The sequence below is a fragment of the Columba livia genome, chromosome 1, assembly GCF_036013475.1.
Source record: "Columba livia isolate bColLiv1 breed racing homer chromosome 1, bColLiv1.pat.W.v2, whole genome shotgun sequence".
Lineage (NCBI taxonomy): Eukaryota > Metazoa > Chordata > Aves > Columbiformes > Columbidae > Columba > Columba livia.
The window spans coordinates 54,789,190-54,803,652 of record NC_088602.1 but is presented as its reverse complement, the minus strand read 5'-3'; the positions used below and the strand labels follow the sequence as shown (position 1 = coordinate 54,803,652).

Below are 14,463 nucleotides of genomic sequence, written 5' to 3'. Positions count from 1 at the left end.
CAGGTTACAACCGGGCGCGGGACAGGGGAGAAGGAGAACCAATGGGAGCTGCGCGCGAGGGAGCGTGCCCCACCCTGGGGGCGGGGACGACGCGGCCGGCCCCTCCCCTGCCACCGTGCCCTGCGGGTCTGCGCTTCTATAGCTGCGACGTGTCCGTTGCTGGGTTCGGCCGTAAATTGAGACACACACCCCCCCCCCAGCGTCGTAAAGGGCAACGTTGTAGCCGGAGCTGCTGCTGCTCGCCTCAGAGGCAGCTAGCTCCGTTGTTCAGGAACGTGGGGAAGGGTTTCTTTTTTTTCTTTCTCCATCCCTCCCTCCTTCCTCCCACGCCAGCTCTTGCAGTGGCCGCCGCCCTGCCCGAGAAACCTGCCGGGGAACTACAGCTTCCGCGCCCTGTTGCGCATGCGGTTTCGTGGGGTCGCGGCGCACGGTAGCTGAGGCTTGAGGGCCGTCGCCGTAAAGCGCGGGCGATGTCGGAGGCGACGGGCGCGGTGGGGTTGCCCGTGTTCGAGAAGCGGCTGCTGGTGACGGGCGGCGCGGGGTTCATGTGAGTGGCGGCTGCTGGGTCAGGCCGAGGCCGTAGGCCTCCTCCCTGGGGACGCGGGGGCTGTCGGGCCGGGGCGGGAGGGGTGCTGCAGCTCTGGGTCGTGTCCCGGGGCGGTTCAGTGGCGCCGGTGGCTCGGGCCGCCTTCGTGGAGGCCGCGGTGGGCGCAGCCGTTTTTCAGGCTCGGGTTCTCTTTGGAGGCTGCCTGGGGCTCTTCCGTGTGTCGGAGTTTGCGGCGGTAAGCGCTGGGGAGCGAGCTGGGCCGCTGCCTGGCTGCCCTCCGCTCGGGGCCGGCGAGATGGTGCTGGGTGCGGGGACCTCGCAGCGCTGATGGCGGGAGTCGGTGCTGAGCCTCAGCCGGGGTGGGGGGTGACTGTTCTTTGGGCCGACAACTGTTTGTTACCTCTACTCCCCACAGCTGTGGGCTCTTAAGAAAGTTCAGGTCTATCTTAAGCTCGTCAGCGTGCTTGGGGGTTGAAGCTGTGAGAGGACTGGATTTCTGTGTGTACCCTCAGCTTGGAGGGCTGGAGATGTGAATAAGCCCTGCAAAACCTGAACTCTAAGAGTGAGCTTCTTGTACTCAAAACTGTAGCAAAGAGAAATGCCACCTGACACTCGGGCTGTCAGTCTCTTACACCTAGCAGCAGTGTTGGAGAGTTGAATGTTTGAGAGTCAGTATTGTGAGTTAGGAGAGTAGATTGTTTATTTCTCCCTAATACCCAATGTATAAACTTAAAAAGTAATTTGGAATAGCAACTGGGTGTATCATATAACAGATTGGGGTGTGTTTAGGGTCTGTGTGTGTGTTTGTTTTTTTTCTTTTGGGTGGCAGTGAGCAGTGCTGCTTTCTTTTGTTATGTCACGAACTTTTAATCTGATTTTTCAGGTTCTTAATAGTATGTGGTTATGGGCATTAGCAACAGAATGATGGTGATGTGTTTTAAAATATATCTGTGAATTTCTCTTGAGTACAGCCTCCTCTTCCCACAAAGCCTTTTGATATTGCTGAACTTAGTTGTAATTTGTCATCTCTTTGCTACCTTAAAGCTAACTATGTAATTATAAAATATGTTTTTCTTTTGTCCTGTAGTGCTTCACATGTAGTTGTCTCTCTTGTGAAAAAGTACCCAAACTATTTGATTATAAACCTGGATAAGGTAAGTAGCTTGCTTTCTTTTTTCATACAGAAAACTATTTTAAATGATTTTTGATGCAATTTGTAGCATTTTGAAATTTATATGGATTATTGTTTTTTATTAAATTTTTGCTTGACTATCCATTTGTTCCTATGCAAAAAAAGTCAACTACTGTTAATGCTTATAGTCCTGTGCACACTACAAATAAATATTTGGAAAAAAAAAAAAGGAAGCTTTTGAAGTTCTAAACTTCCATTTAAGAATGTTTGCAGTAAAGATATATTAGTTTTGTGTTTTTAAAGCTTTATCATGTATTCTTGCAAAATAGTTTTTATTTTGAAAAAAGTTATTGCTTTGTTCTCAAACTTTCCAGTTTTTAGGTTGTATCTGAGTTAGCTTATTTATATACTGTCGGTATTTCTCTTTAGCTCGACTACTGTGCAAGCTTGAAGAATCTTGAAACTGTCTCTGAGAAGGAAAACTACAAGTTTATCCAGGTGATAAAGCTTTCTCTTTTAAGAAACTTGAGTTTTTACTGATTTCTATGCCTTCATATTGAGTTAATGTGGTCTTTAGAGTTCCCCAAACTAGAAGCCACTGCTTTCATTTACCATAAAGCTGAAATTACTTCTATTAGTTCATTGTCAAGAGTGAGTCAGTGTATGTAACATGTGTGTGACAATCAGATGGATATAACAGCATTTATTTTGTCTGCTTGTCTTCATATTTCACTCATAGAAGACTGTGGAAGTAGGCAGTATGTTCTGTCACTTACATGAAGTAGTCTTTTGAAAGTTGATATATTTTATTGTATAATAAAGGTAGATAATTGTTAAAAGCCTAGTTATAGAGATGAGTGGTCATAGGGATGATTGATTCACTTTTGGTAGGTGGTATGGGCAAGACAGACTCATATTTGGCTCCTCCGTGCTTCTCTGATGCGATCTTAGATTTTATTCATTATTTATTTATTTATTTATTATTATTTATATATATATATACACACACATATATATAATTATTATTATTTATTTATTATTTATTTATTATTTCAAACACTTTCGCTTGTCATATTCTGTGGTGCGCAACACACTTTTTCCTGTTCTGTTAGCACTAGATATCAGGGTACGTTTTTGCTGTTGATGCTGTGTAGTTCATAGTTGTTTTGGAACAGGGTCTTGTTGGAACATTTAATGTATGACTTTTCTTTTTAAAATTTGGCCAATTAAATCAGTTTACTGTTTCCACAGTTTTATCTTAAGACAGGAGGTGGATTTAGAATTATTGTTCAGATAAACATTCTGACTGCAGGGTTTGTATGCTAAGGTTCCTTCCCTCAATGAAAGTCAGTACTGCTGCTGGACTTTGTCTAGCTGGGCTGTTCGAGGTTGCAGGACATCAGAGAAATGCATATAGTTTAATTTTCTGAAATAGGAACTTTGGGGCAACTTTGTCACATGGATGTAAGTTAAACATATCTCATGGATTCAGGCAAGGTTGGAATTAGACTGGTCCTCACCTGTTTGATGACCCCCATGGCTGTTCACATTTTTGTGAACCCGGCTCTTTATTTCAGTAAGTGATTGTCTCTGAGCTGTTGGGCTAAAAGTTGCATGAGGGGAAAGGGGATGTTTACTAAGCACATGTGTGCAATTTCAGCATGCCCAAACTGTCTTTTTCGTTGTTTTTCCTAATGTTTTTGATGGTTTCTAGTATGTGATATGAAGTGTATGAATGCTGTAGAAAAGCCTCATTATCTGGATATGTATTAACACGGAGTTCTAAAATTTACCCTGTAAACAGCTAGATTCCTATCTGAAGCGGGGGATAGTGACAAGCAATGTAGCTATACTGCGTCTGGAATAAAGCTGGCATATGTTCTGTACAAAATTTACACCCGTGTAATGCATTCCAACTTTTCAGGGTTTGTGTGTGTTTTTTTAAGAAATGTTGATCAGAGCCTATATGTAGCTTGTATGCAGCCAAACAGTTTACACTGATAGGAAAAAATACACTGGAAAAAATGATCAAGCCCTGTAATTAGAATTGTAACGCTATTACTGGCATTAGGAGAGAGCAGGAAGGGTAAACACTGTAGCGATGCTGTAGAAAAGAAGCCCGTTTTGGAAGGTAGAGAAGTAAAGGTTTAGAAAATTTGTGTAAGGGACTGGAGGAAAGATACAGTTTTATCACAGTTTCTCTTGTTGTTCAGCATAGATGTATAGAGTTTGAGTTTGTTAAAAAAAAAAAAAAAGTCAATAATTGTAACCAATTAGTTCAAAATGTATAAGTGGAGTATTTACTGGAGTGTTTCAGTTCTGTTCAGGGATGAGAAACAGGAAGTTCAGCCCATCTTCCATTTCTGACATATAGTACTACTTTGAGGCTGTTGTTCAGAATTGTTGAGAACTTCTTAAAACGTAGGTGCATTTGAACTATTTTTATTTAGTTGCCTTGCTATTGAAAAATACGTAAGTCTTCTTCCCGAAGGCACTGCTTCTTCGCTGGTACTATCTTAAGTTGAGCCAACAGATAAATATGAAAAGCTGCTTCTCAGCTTGCATTTACCTTTAAAAGCTGTGGTTGATTCTGTAAGAATGTCTTGTGTGTCGATGCCTGCCTCTTTTCTAAATATATCAATTTAAAAAAATAAAACTCTCAAACAACAAAACCCCAAATCCCTGCAAGACATCCAACAGTCCGTTTTGACGGAAGTGGAAAATCCACCGTTTGTGATGCCACTAGGTGTCACTGTCCGTTTGCCAGACTCCAGCAACTCTCTTAGTTGCTGTGGGAACTCCTCATTTCAACCTCAGCGTTTAAGCTACACACTCTACTTCTGCTGTGTATATTTTGGGGGCGATGCTGTTTCTAATGCTAAATAGTCATAATAAATCCTGAAATAAGTTTTGTTGAGGCTGTTCCTCAAAATATGTGAACTTTATATCTGGTGTTGTTTTAGACATGGCATCAATAAATTGTCCAAAACTCAGTTGGTAGTGCTTTTTCTATCCTGTGTTTCCTTTGTAATGGTTTGTTCTGTGATGCTTTGTACAACTGAAAGCTCACTATTTTCTGTCAAAAATAATTTAATGATTTTTTTTTTCTGTCTAGGGAGATATTTGTGACCCTGATTTTATAAAACAGCTCTTTGAAACTGAGAAAATAGATATAGTTCTTCATTTTGCAGCCCAAACACATGTAGGTGAGCACTGCTACATGTTTTGATATTATTTGCCGTTACTATATTTGTTTGAAATATGTATTTTTTTCCCTTCATATAAAACAAGGAGACAGTTTGTCTCTACGAACTATGTGATTCAAGATCTGGTGGCATCTTTAACTTAAAAGGGTTCACAGCCTTAATTTAAAAAGTGCTTCATCTGATGTCTGTTTTGATTGTACATAAATAGTAATGCCCTCCCCCCCCCCTTTTTTTTTTTTTTTGGTATGTTACATTTTTAAATTCCATCTAGACACACATGTAACTGACAGTGTACTGGTGAAGTAGTGAAGACAATGGAAAGAGGATTGGTACATAGTCTTAAGTTTTTACTTTGTTGGCACAGAACTTGCAGGAAAAAAACATAGTGTGGAAGCTGAAGGATTCAGCATAGCTCCTTTCAGAATCCTGCCTGGATTCTAGAAACAGACAATGAATTACATTTAAGTGCTGATTTCAGGCTACTGCTCTTCACGAACACTGTTAAAGAGAACTATCCCTACCGTATTCCTTTCATCATGAGAAGAAATCCTCAAAGAATTCTCCAGGAAAAAAACTTCTCAAAATTGTCAGATTTAATATGCACAAAGTCCTTAGGCCAGTGGGACAATTCTAAGAATTAAAACAGGTGCTAGTTAATTAACAGTAATAGGCATATATTTCTCCATCTTAAAACTGTCTTCAAATGATGCTTTTCTTACTGAGCGTGGCCCTTCCTAGTGGAGAGGGGAAGTGGTTATGCTGCCACTGAGTTAGGTAATGCTATTTCAAATGGAACTATTGATAGCCAACAAACTTTCACTCTATTTCACCCTTTCATTGGGTGCAAGGATTTTGTTTTCAAGTGTAGAAAGTATCCTCATTTATAGTGACTTTGATATCTGACAGTCAAAGAACTAGCCATGAAGTCCCTGCCTATATTGCAGCCTCTGATATTATAGTTCAATAGGAAGCCACATCTTGCCTAAATTTAATCAGAATTGTCTGGATTTTTTAACATAGATCTCTCATTTTGGCGTGCCCTGGAATTTACCTATGTGAATGTTTATGGCACTAATGTACTAGTTGCTGCTGCACATGAAGCCAATGTGGAGAAGTTTGTCTATGTCAGTACAGATGAAGTATATGGAGGCAGCACTGATGGGGTGAGTTTGAAAGTCCATGGTGGTTTTTCTAGCTTTACGTGCTTTCAATAATGAGAACAAAATGAACCTAACTTTCCTTGGCCTTCCTGAATATGACTTTTGAGCTATTTCTGACAATACTGGAACTTGTAAACAAGCACTGGTTGTTTCTAGAGAGATAAATATAAAAATTGTCTTGAATTTTTTAGCATGTTTTATATGGAACGTATGTTGCCTCCAGCAGTGAGATTTGGGTCATTCATGACATGTGAATATTCCTCAGAGATAGTATCAAAGAATATATTATACAAATTTTGACTTATAGCATTCATGAGACTCTAGTAATGCACACAGTATGTTGTTCTTGTTGTTCTTTTTTTTCTTTGTGTGGGTTTTTTTTTTTCCCCCACTCTGCCTTGACTATGAAGTTGGCCGACAGGGAACTGGTTTTATACTTCAGCAAAAATACTAACAGAACTGTAGGTACTGAGAATTCCAACAGGATATAGTTTCTGTATTACTGGAAGAAACATTCAGATGTTTCTTATTCTATGGAAATCTTTTTGGTTCTTGCCGATTTATGTCTAACCTGAACTGAGGAAGTGTAATTTAGCTCAGTGCCATAATCCATGAAACTATTATCGTATTTTCTAAAAGTCACGTACTCTTTCTTATCGTTGCAGTGTCTTGTATGAGACAAGTTCACGTGAACTTTTTCTGTCTCTGGGCCTTGAAAAGACCACTTGCATTTTACTTGTATTTTCTTTTCTTTGTGAATCATAGTAAAAGTTCTTGAACAGAGTTTTTTTTTGGGGGAGAGGAAAGTCAGAAATTAAGTCTGTGTCAATTAATTTCAGAAGCAAAGGTCAGACAAGAACAATGAGTCTTTTAATCATGTGTTAAGGTGATTGTTATGAAGTTCAACTCATGCAGTGCAGAATCCCTTCTTTCTTTGACACATTATTTTGTATTTTGTTTTTTTTCAACCAAGAAGTAGATAGTGGCAGGATAGCCATGGAGCTGCCTGTTCTAGAGTAGGTCAGAAGTGTTGAAGCCTTGCTTTGGAGGACTTCGGGTTGAATTTCTACTTTTCTTATAGAAATAACGTTTATGGAAAAGGGAGAAAGCACCCCTTTTATTTAGGATTGAAAGGTCATTTTGCTAGCTGTGGTGAAATGGCAATATGAGCCTGAAAATAATTGAACTTCCCTGTGGCAACACTGTTTATTTTGCAAGATAAAAATCTAAGTGCCTGCTACTGTTAAGTACTTTGCTAGAAGTATAAAAATATTACTGCTGGTATTCTGGCTGTCTCCTGTGTTTAATAATCAGACTTTCTCAGACTGGTGTGCTTGAATATTTAGGGATTTTTGTTTCAGTTGCAACTGCAGCTTTTGTAACTCTTATGACTTATCTGGGCAATAGAAATTGAGTCATGCAAATTTCTCTTTTCATTTTAGGAATTTGATGAATCCTCACCAAAACGCCCAACAAATCCCTATGCTTCCTCTAAAGCAGCTGCAGAATGTTTTGTTCAGTCTTACTGGGAAAGGTACCAAGTAAGTTGATGCAAGCTTCAGAAACTCTGAAGCCCCTATTTAAATATCTGTATTAAGAGTATTTAAAAAAAAGAAATCAGCACTAGTCCACACGGTGCCCTTTCTTTTGTGATTGCTAGTCTTATAGTTTGGGTGTGTCAGAGATGTCCACCACTTATTGGTGGAGATATACTGCAAGACAGTGGGGAGGAGTCAAATGTTTTTCTTTTTTTTGAAAATCTGAACCATAATGTCTAAAAGTGTTCTTTGATATAAGAGTCAAAAACAACATTAGCAAATTAAAAAAACCACTGCTAAGCTTGAAGGAAGTCTAATATGCAAAAGTCAAATTGTATTAAGACTAGATTTATAGTAAAATCAAAAGAAAGAAAAAAGCTATTGTTCTGGTTTGTTTCAGCAAAATATATAAAATTTTGAATACTTTAGTCCTTGTTCTTGACATGTCCTTCTGCAAAGTTCTTTTTGACAGAAAGTTGATTTGAATAAGATGTTAATTACTGTGAAACATCTTGGAATAAGGAATAGTAAGGCAGTCTTCAGTCAACCAGATAGATGTATGTAATGTTCTGTGGTGGTTCCATAGCAATATTGAGACATGACAAATATTTGTCACTTGTACTACTGTCCGACTGAGAAGGCTGGAGGCCCTTGCTTATCTTACAGATGTATGGATAGCTTTATTAATGTTTCTAAGATTTTTGCATAAGCACTGTGTGAGTGTGTCAGTTTATTACTTATTGATCGTCAAGAAGCCTACAAATTTTTACTGGTATATATTTTCTTCTGTAATCACATGCTTGTTTAATGCTCTTAAGTTCCCAGTTGTTATCACACGGAGCAGTAATGTTTATGGGCCACACCAATATCCAGAAAAAGTAAGTTAAATCTATGCTTTACTCTGACCTTTAGCATACCATAATTCAGGATTGCAGTGATGTTACTTTCTATTAAGAATGGACTGACTTTTGAAAAAAGCACTGTCTTGCAAGTATATTTGTGCCTGCTTACCTGTGATTATATATTTTGATTTCACGCTAACATGGCTTACCATCAATACAGAAAACACAGGTTTTTTGATTATTAGTGAAGCATCAATTAGAGCTTATTTATGGCAATTTTACTACAACAACTTAAGTTTGTAATTTTTCTATTTTTCAAAGGATATTTAACTGCCTTATGTATGGCAGGGTTCACCTATGTTAACGCTCATGTCTTCTGCTGTAATTAGGAATGTTTAATAACTACGGTAAACATTTCAAAAAGTAAATTGCAGAAGAGCAATGTGTCTGATATAGAAATAGATGTTCCAACCTAGTAGTAAGTTAACAAAATTAAAATAATTGGAATAGCTTTCTAATGGTTTCAGTTTAAAAACTTTAATAGTGGAGCCAACTGTTCTGAAGTTTCTAGGACATTATGGGTGGATCTAAGCTTGTAGCTGAAGATAATATTGTAAGTCTTTATGCTGCAAGCTAGTGGCTGTCACTTGATCCTTGTTTACTTATCTTGAAATTCTTTTGGCTCTCTTCCAAATTTAACTATTCTAGTGACTCCTTAACTATAGATTTACTGCAACTTGCTGGATGTTTAAGCAATGTTCTAAACTGTTTGCAATAGGCATCCCTAATTAGATTCCAGTGCGCCTCTGTGTGTGAAAAAGTAACAGAACAATTTTCTTTTATTAAAAAAAAAGATTACCTTTGTAACTACTGATTTGTAATGATTGACAAGAAAGATAAGCTTCACAACACAAGAGGCATCTACTTTGAAAAAAACCCCACCCAGATCCTTGCAGTTTCTAGGTTTGATGTATTCTTTGATTAGACTAAAGAAAACTTACAAGTATTTAAAGGGTCTTATTAAAATACTTAATAATACTTACTGGTGAATCCAGTTCTTTGCAGAATAACAACTTCTAAAATAGTGGAGTAATCTTTTTTTTTTTTTTTTTTTGTTCAATTATTTAGGTTATTCCAAAGTTTATATCTTTGTTGCAACAGAACAGAAAATGGTATGTAACTTGAAATTTTTCTGTGATATTTGTGCTATAAAACTGCAATTACAGTTATAAATACATGTTATGGCTTGTAAAATGATAATTTCATAACTAAGTTATGAATTGCTTATTATAACAATAGGATTTCCTTAAAAAAGGTAAAAGATTGTTTGCTTGTCAGTTACTTAAGATACCTTCAGGTAATGGCTAACAGCAAAACTGCTTAAAACACAGTCTAATAAATTGAATGCTTCTATTTAAGGATTAACAAAAATTTCTTGCCTTTTCCTGTTTTTAAGCTGCATTCATGGTTCTGGACTTCAAAGAAGGAATTTCCTTTATGCAACCGATGTGGTAGAAGCATTCCTTACTGTCCTGAAGGAGGGGAAGCCAGGTGAAATTTATAACATTGGAACTAACTTTGAGATGTCCATTGTCCAGCTTGCTAAGGAGTTAATCCATTTAGTGAGTAGACAGTTACGATGCTTTTTTTTTACCAGTCATTGCACGTGTGAACAATTCTACTATAAATCTTTTGTAGCTTTGGGAGAGCCAATCTTAGCAGGTAGTTGGAGCAGAAGGATGTGCTGCCCTTTCTGTGGCAGCTGTAGTGTGTCAGTGTGCATTACAGTCTGTCCTGTGTTGCACTGTTGCATCAGTTATCCTGACTGGGTTGTAACTGGCATAATGATTAAATGCCATTTGGTAGGTTTTTTGTTTCTTTTTCATGCTGACTGCTTCAGTTTTGTTCTAAGAATGTGGTACTATTAAAATCTAACAATTATGACTGGTTAGGCAATGAACAGATGAAAGAGAGGTATTGAAATTGTTCTAGATAGTTTTGATAATTTCAGTAGTTTGAAAACTCAGTTTAGACGAAAGACCACTTCTGTTTGTGGCTTGTGTGTTTTTGTGTTTCATTTTTTTTAACTGGACTTAAATATTGTTAAAAATTCTATTTTATAAATGTATGTAAAAATAGTGTAAGATGTGTGGGTGTGAATTTTGTTTTGTCTTGACAGATAAAGAAGACCAGTTCGGAATCTGAAATGGAACATTGGATGGATTATGTCAAAGACAGGTAAGAAAATAGCCAAACACATGCAGGACAGCTTTATTCTGAAGGTTTATGTGTCTCTTGCCAAGTATTTTTTTGTGAAAGTGTTTCTGCTCTGCAGGAGGGAAAACCTTTGATGGAGGAAGCGCTGTTCTGCTGTCTTAAGTTTTTCATTTGTTTGTTTTGCTAGTGGGTTTTATATCTGATTTCTACAGAATTTCCATTTATTACTTAGGATCATTAGGTCAGAGTATATATCTTGAAGGGGAATGTATAATGTTAATCTGTCTGTCTCCAAACTTCTCCCTTCTGTAGTCTGCTCTGGGAATAGGGCAGGTTTTACACAGTGGCTGAATATTTTCTTGAGGTTAGTTTGGATAGTTTAAGAACTTCATATTCGACACCACTTGGGTGAGATGAACCCCATTGCCTCTCATTTACCTTTAGTATTTTGACATTAATGTGACTAGTTCAGACTTAGACATGCTTTATTCCACAGGCAGAAATACACATCTGAGGAGTGTAGTTAATTTTAGGTTCCTATCTTAAGCTGAAGCTGCTTTGCCAAAAGGAAATGTAAAACTCTGAGTTGCCAAAGTTAGGAAAGTGGCAAAAATGGGTAGATTTTATAAATATGCCTTTCCTGTGTGTTTCTGTCCTTAATTTCAGGCTTGGTTTGGCTCCGTTCTTTTATCTCCATTTCTTTCCTGCAGCAAGAGTCTCTGCTTACTTTAGATATCACTCTTTTTCTCTAGAGTGATTAGAAATCACGTATCTACTGATAGCAGTTAAGTATTATTATGGCCTTTAGAATTCTCACTTTCTGTTCGCATTTGGATTGTTATCATGGCAACTGAAGTGTCTTTATACTAATTTTTGTTTTTAAAAGGAAGTGTTCTTCATAATCCTATCTGAGTGGATCACAGGACTTTGAACAAATTGCCTTTGGCTCACATAATGTGATTGTTCAGTACGTCTCAGTGTATTTCAGATAGAGATGTTTCTTCTTGTGTTTTGGGCCCTCTCTGCTTATGTTTAAACATAAATGAGCTTGGGAAAACTAACCACTTAGGAATACATGTTTCAAAGAATGTTGAGGACTTATAAAAGATTCTTAAGATACCTAACTAATGATTATTTAATTCTGTAATGAGTGATTTAAAGGTCATGGGGGTTACTTGCCCTAGAAAAATTAGTTCTGCTTCTGCTTGACATTAGCATGTTTTAATAATGGTGAAGAGTAGCTGGTTTGTGTCTGCACATGTAGCTTAACTATTGAGTATGCTAGTGCCAGTAATGCAGGAAGGCTAGACTCTGCTACCTAACTGCCAGATTGTGGAACTGAAAATTGGTGCCATGCTTCAATGTAGGAAATCTCTTTCTCTGTTGAAACTTGCTGCCTCGGATTCTGCATTCTCAGAATTACTAAGTTTGCGTAGCTAGTGAAACAGTGTAATGACAGTGCTTTGAAAGTCCATATTTCAGATTTGAAGTATATTAAAATTTGTGGGCTTTCAGGATGAAAAATGTGAATGCTGATATTGAAAAACATTGGCTTGCATAGGGACTGTCTAAAGAGTTGCAAATCCACTGATTTGAACAATTGCTTTGGCAGTGATTTGGGTTTTGCATTCATTTTTGTGCCAATAAGAGATTAATTCATATTTATTCTAGTCACTTCCATGTAGCTAACTGTACAAACTGAATTCTATTGTTGTAGCTGCGCTCAACTGCTGTGTATTTTTTGAAGGCAATAGAATCTGTTCATGTTGACAGGAGTTTTCAAAATCTAAAGCATACCTGATGTTGTTTTGAAGGTAATATGAGGTACTGCAGCTCTAATTCATGAAAAGGTCTAATAAAACTGTTTTCCCATGTGCATTTTATATTTCATCAGACCTACAAATGACCTGAGATACCCAATGAGTTCAGAAAAAATGCACAACTTAGGATGGAGACCTAAAGTGCCTTGGAAAGAAGGAATAAGGAAAACAAGTAGGATTGATGCCTTTTACACTGATTTAGAAGTGATGGGGGGGAGGGAAAAGAGGGAAAATGGATATATAAGTTAGTTAATGAGAAGCTCAAGAGAATTACTTTAACACTTCAATTTTACTTAAAATTGTATGCTATTTAAGTAGTGAGTTTATGTGATTAAAAAAAGATTAATCATGATAAAGTGGCGTTAGGTACTAGAATCAGTTACTTTTTAATGCTAGAATAAGTTTTGCATGAAGAATTTCTAAAATCTAAACTAGATTTTTCTTAATATTATAGATTAAAATTTTGTGTAATGAATTATCAGCATGTTGTTTATCTTATTATATCTATGGAATGTTTGAATTTCCCTCTATCTCTGGTCAACTTGACTCATCAGTGTTCTCTTCATACTAGTTGAATGGTACAAAGAAAACTTTCACAACTGGAAAAACTCAGAGAAAGCTTTGGAGCCCTTCCCTGTGACAGAGCCATGCACACAGCTCAGCAACCTGTAGGGTGGCGGAGAACTTGAAGGAATTTATTCTACCTCATACAGTCTTTTTCTTCAAAGCCTCCAAGTGGCCACATGGAACTCTTGATGTGTTCAAGATACATGAACTGTGACGAATATGAAACTACAGCGTGGCACAACTTTGGAGGGGTTTCAGCACTTTATAAGTTCAACCTGTTAATTTCAGCTTTTGGTGCAATACTATATTCTCACTATGTATTGATTTTTAAAGAACTGTACAGGATGAAGAATATTTATAATGCCATAAATTAGTGTAACTGTCAAATCTGCCTCATTAATTTAGAATAATTAATTGAGATTACAGTCTTTTGGACTTTCAATTACATTTGTTTTAGTTCTGGTATCGTTTATCTGTATCAATCTGTTTTTATAGTCTAATACATTATTTTTGTCACTATAAAGAGTTGCATTTTATTTTTAATCAAGCGGAAAACTGCTATATTTTCTGGAGAGTATAAATCAGTTGATAAAAGCTAGGTACGGCACCCATATGGCTCATTCCTTTTCTCCATTGGTGCATTATTACCTTCTGTAGATGACTGATTAAACTTTTATCTCTTCTGTAGTTTTAAATACCCTATTTTAAAGGCGGTAGGGGAGAAAAGTGTCAAGAAGTAGCAGCTGAGGTTTCCAGAAGTATTTTCTTAAACTTTGCTCTGTTCTAGATGTCATCTTTTTACTGTATTACTGTTTCTTACCTATTAACTTTCCTTTCTTAACTAATAGCAGCAAACTTGAAATACTGTAACACATTCCACTGGTGTTATTTCCTGTGCTATAAAGGAAAGTTATGGACAAAAAGTTTTAACGCTTCTGTGAATTGTGGGTTGGCACACCATATTCAGTGCAGTGTTTCACAGTTTTGTTGTTGTTTATTTTTTTTGTGATAAACATTTTAAAGATGAAACAATATTTGAATTTTAATGTGAAGTTTGGAAGCAAACTTCAAGTCTAGAAATGTCAATGAACCTTTTTTGAAGTGGATTTAATAATAAAAGTTACAGTGTAACTGGTTTCTGTTAAGTAAACATGTTGAAAAAGTAGATGGTGTGGGGTTTTTTGTTATTTGTTAATTTTTGGGGGATAGAGGAAGAACTATCTTCACTTTTTTGATTTTTGAGATGGCAGATGTAGAAGGGAAAGCTCTTCTTGGGTTTTGTCACTTGAGCTTCTGTACCTGCTGCAGTCCCTTCTATTTTCCCTTGGTAGAGCTGCAACAGCATAGGGCTGGGATGCTACAGTGGACTTGAAAATTGCTGCAGCTTCTCAAGTCTCTCAGAAATGGGGAGTTAACTCTTGAAAACACAAGCAG

General features: G+C 37.3%; 1 protein-coding gene across 3 annotated transcripts; it reads left to right on the top strand.

Annotated features, from left to right (window-relative positions):
• Window positions 1-201: 201 nt before the first annotated feature.
• Window positions 202-14,194, top strand: TGDS (TDP-glucose 4,6-dehydratase). Of its 3 annotated transcripts, XM_065056914.1 has the most exons (12): window positions 202-547; window positions 1,635-1,701; window positions 2,109-2,177; window positions 4,795-4,885; window positions 5,906-6,048; window positions 7,488-7,586; window positions 8,402-8,461; window positions 9,554-9,597; window positions 9,882-10,047; window positions 10,605-10,663; window positions 12,537-12,634; window positions 13,034-14,194. In XM_065056914.1, exons 1-12 carry the CDS (start codon window positions 471-473, stop codon window positions 13,132-13,134), a joined length of 1,074 nt encoding a protein of 357 aa, XP_064912986.1. In that variant the 5' UTR covers window positions 202-470; the 3' UTR covers window positions 13,135-14,194. The 3 variants fall into 3 exon arrangements, with proteins under 3 accessions (XP_064912986.1, XP_064913000.1, XP_064912992.1); XM_065056928.1 differs by lacking the exons at window positions 12,537-12,634; window positions 13,034-14,194 and adding an exon at window positions 11,309-11,630 and having other exon boundaries at window positions 271-547; XM_065056920.1 differs by lacking the exon at window positions 8,402-8,461 and having other exon boundaries at window positions 273-547.
• Window positions 14,195-14,463: the final 269 nt, after the last annotated feature.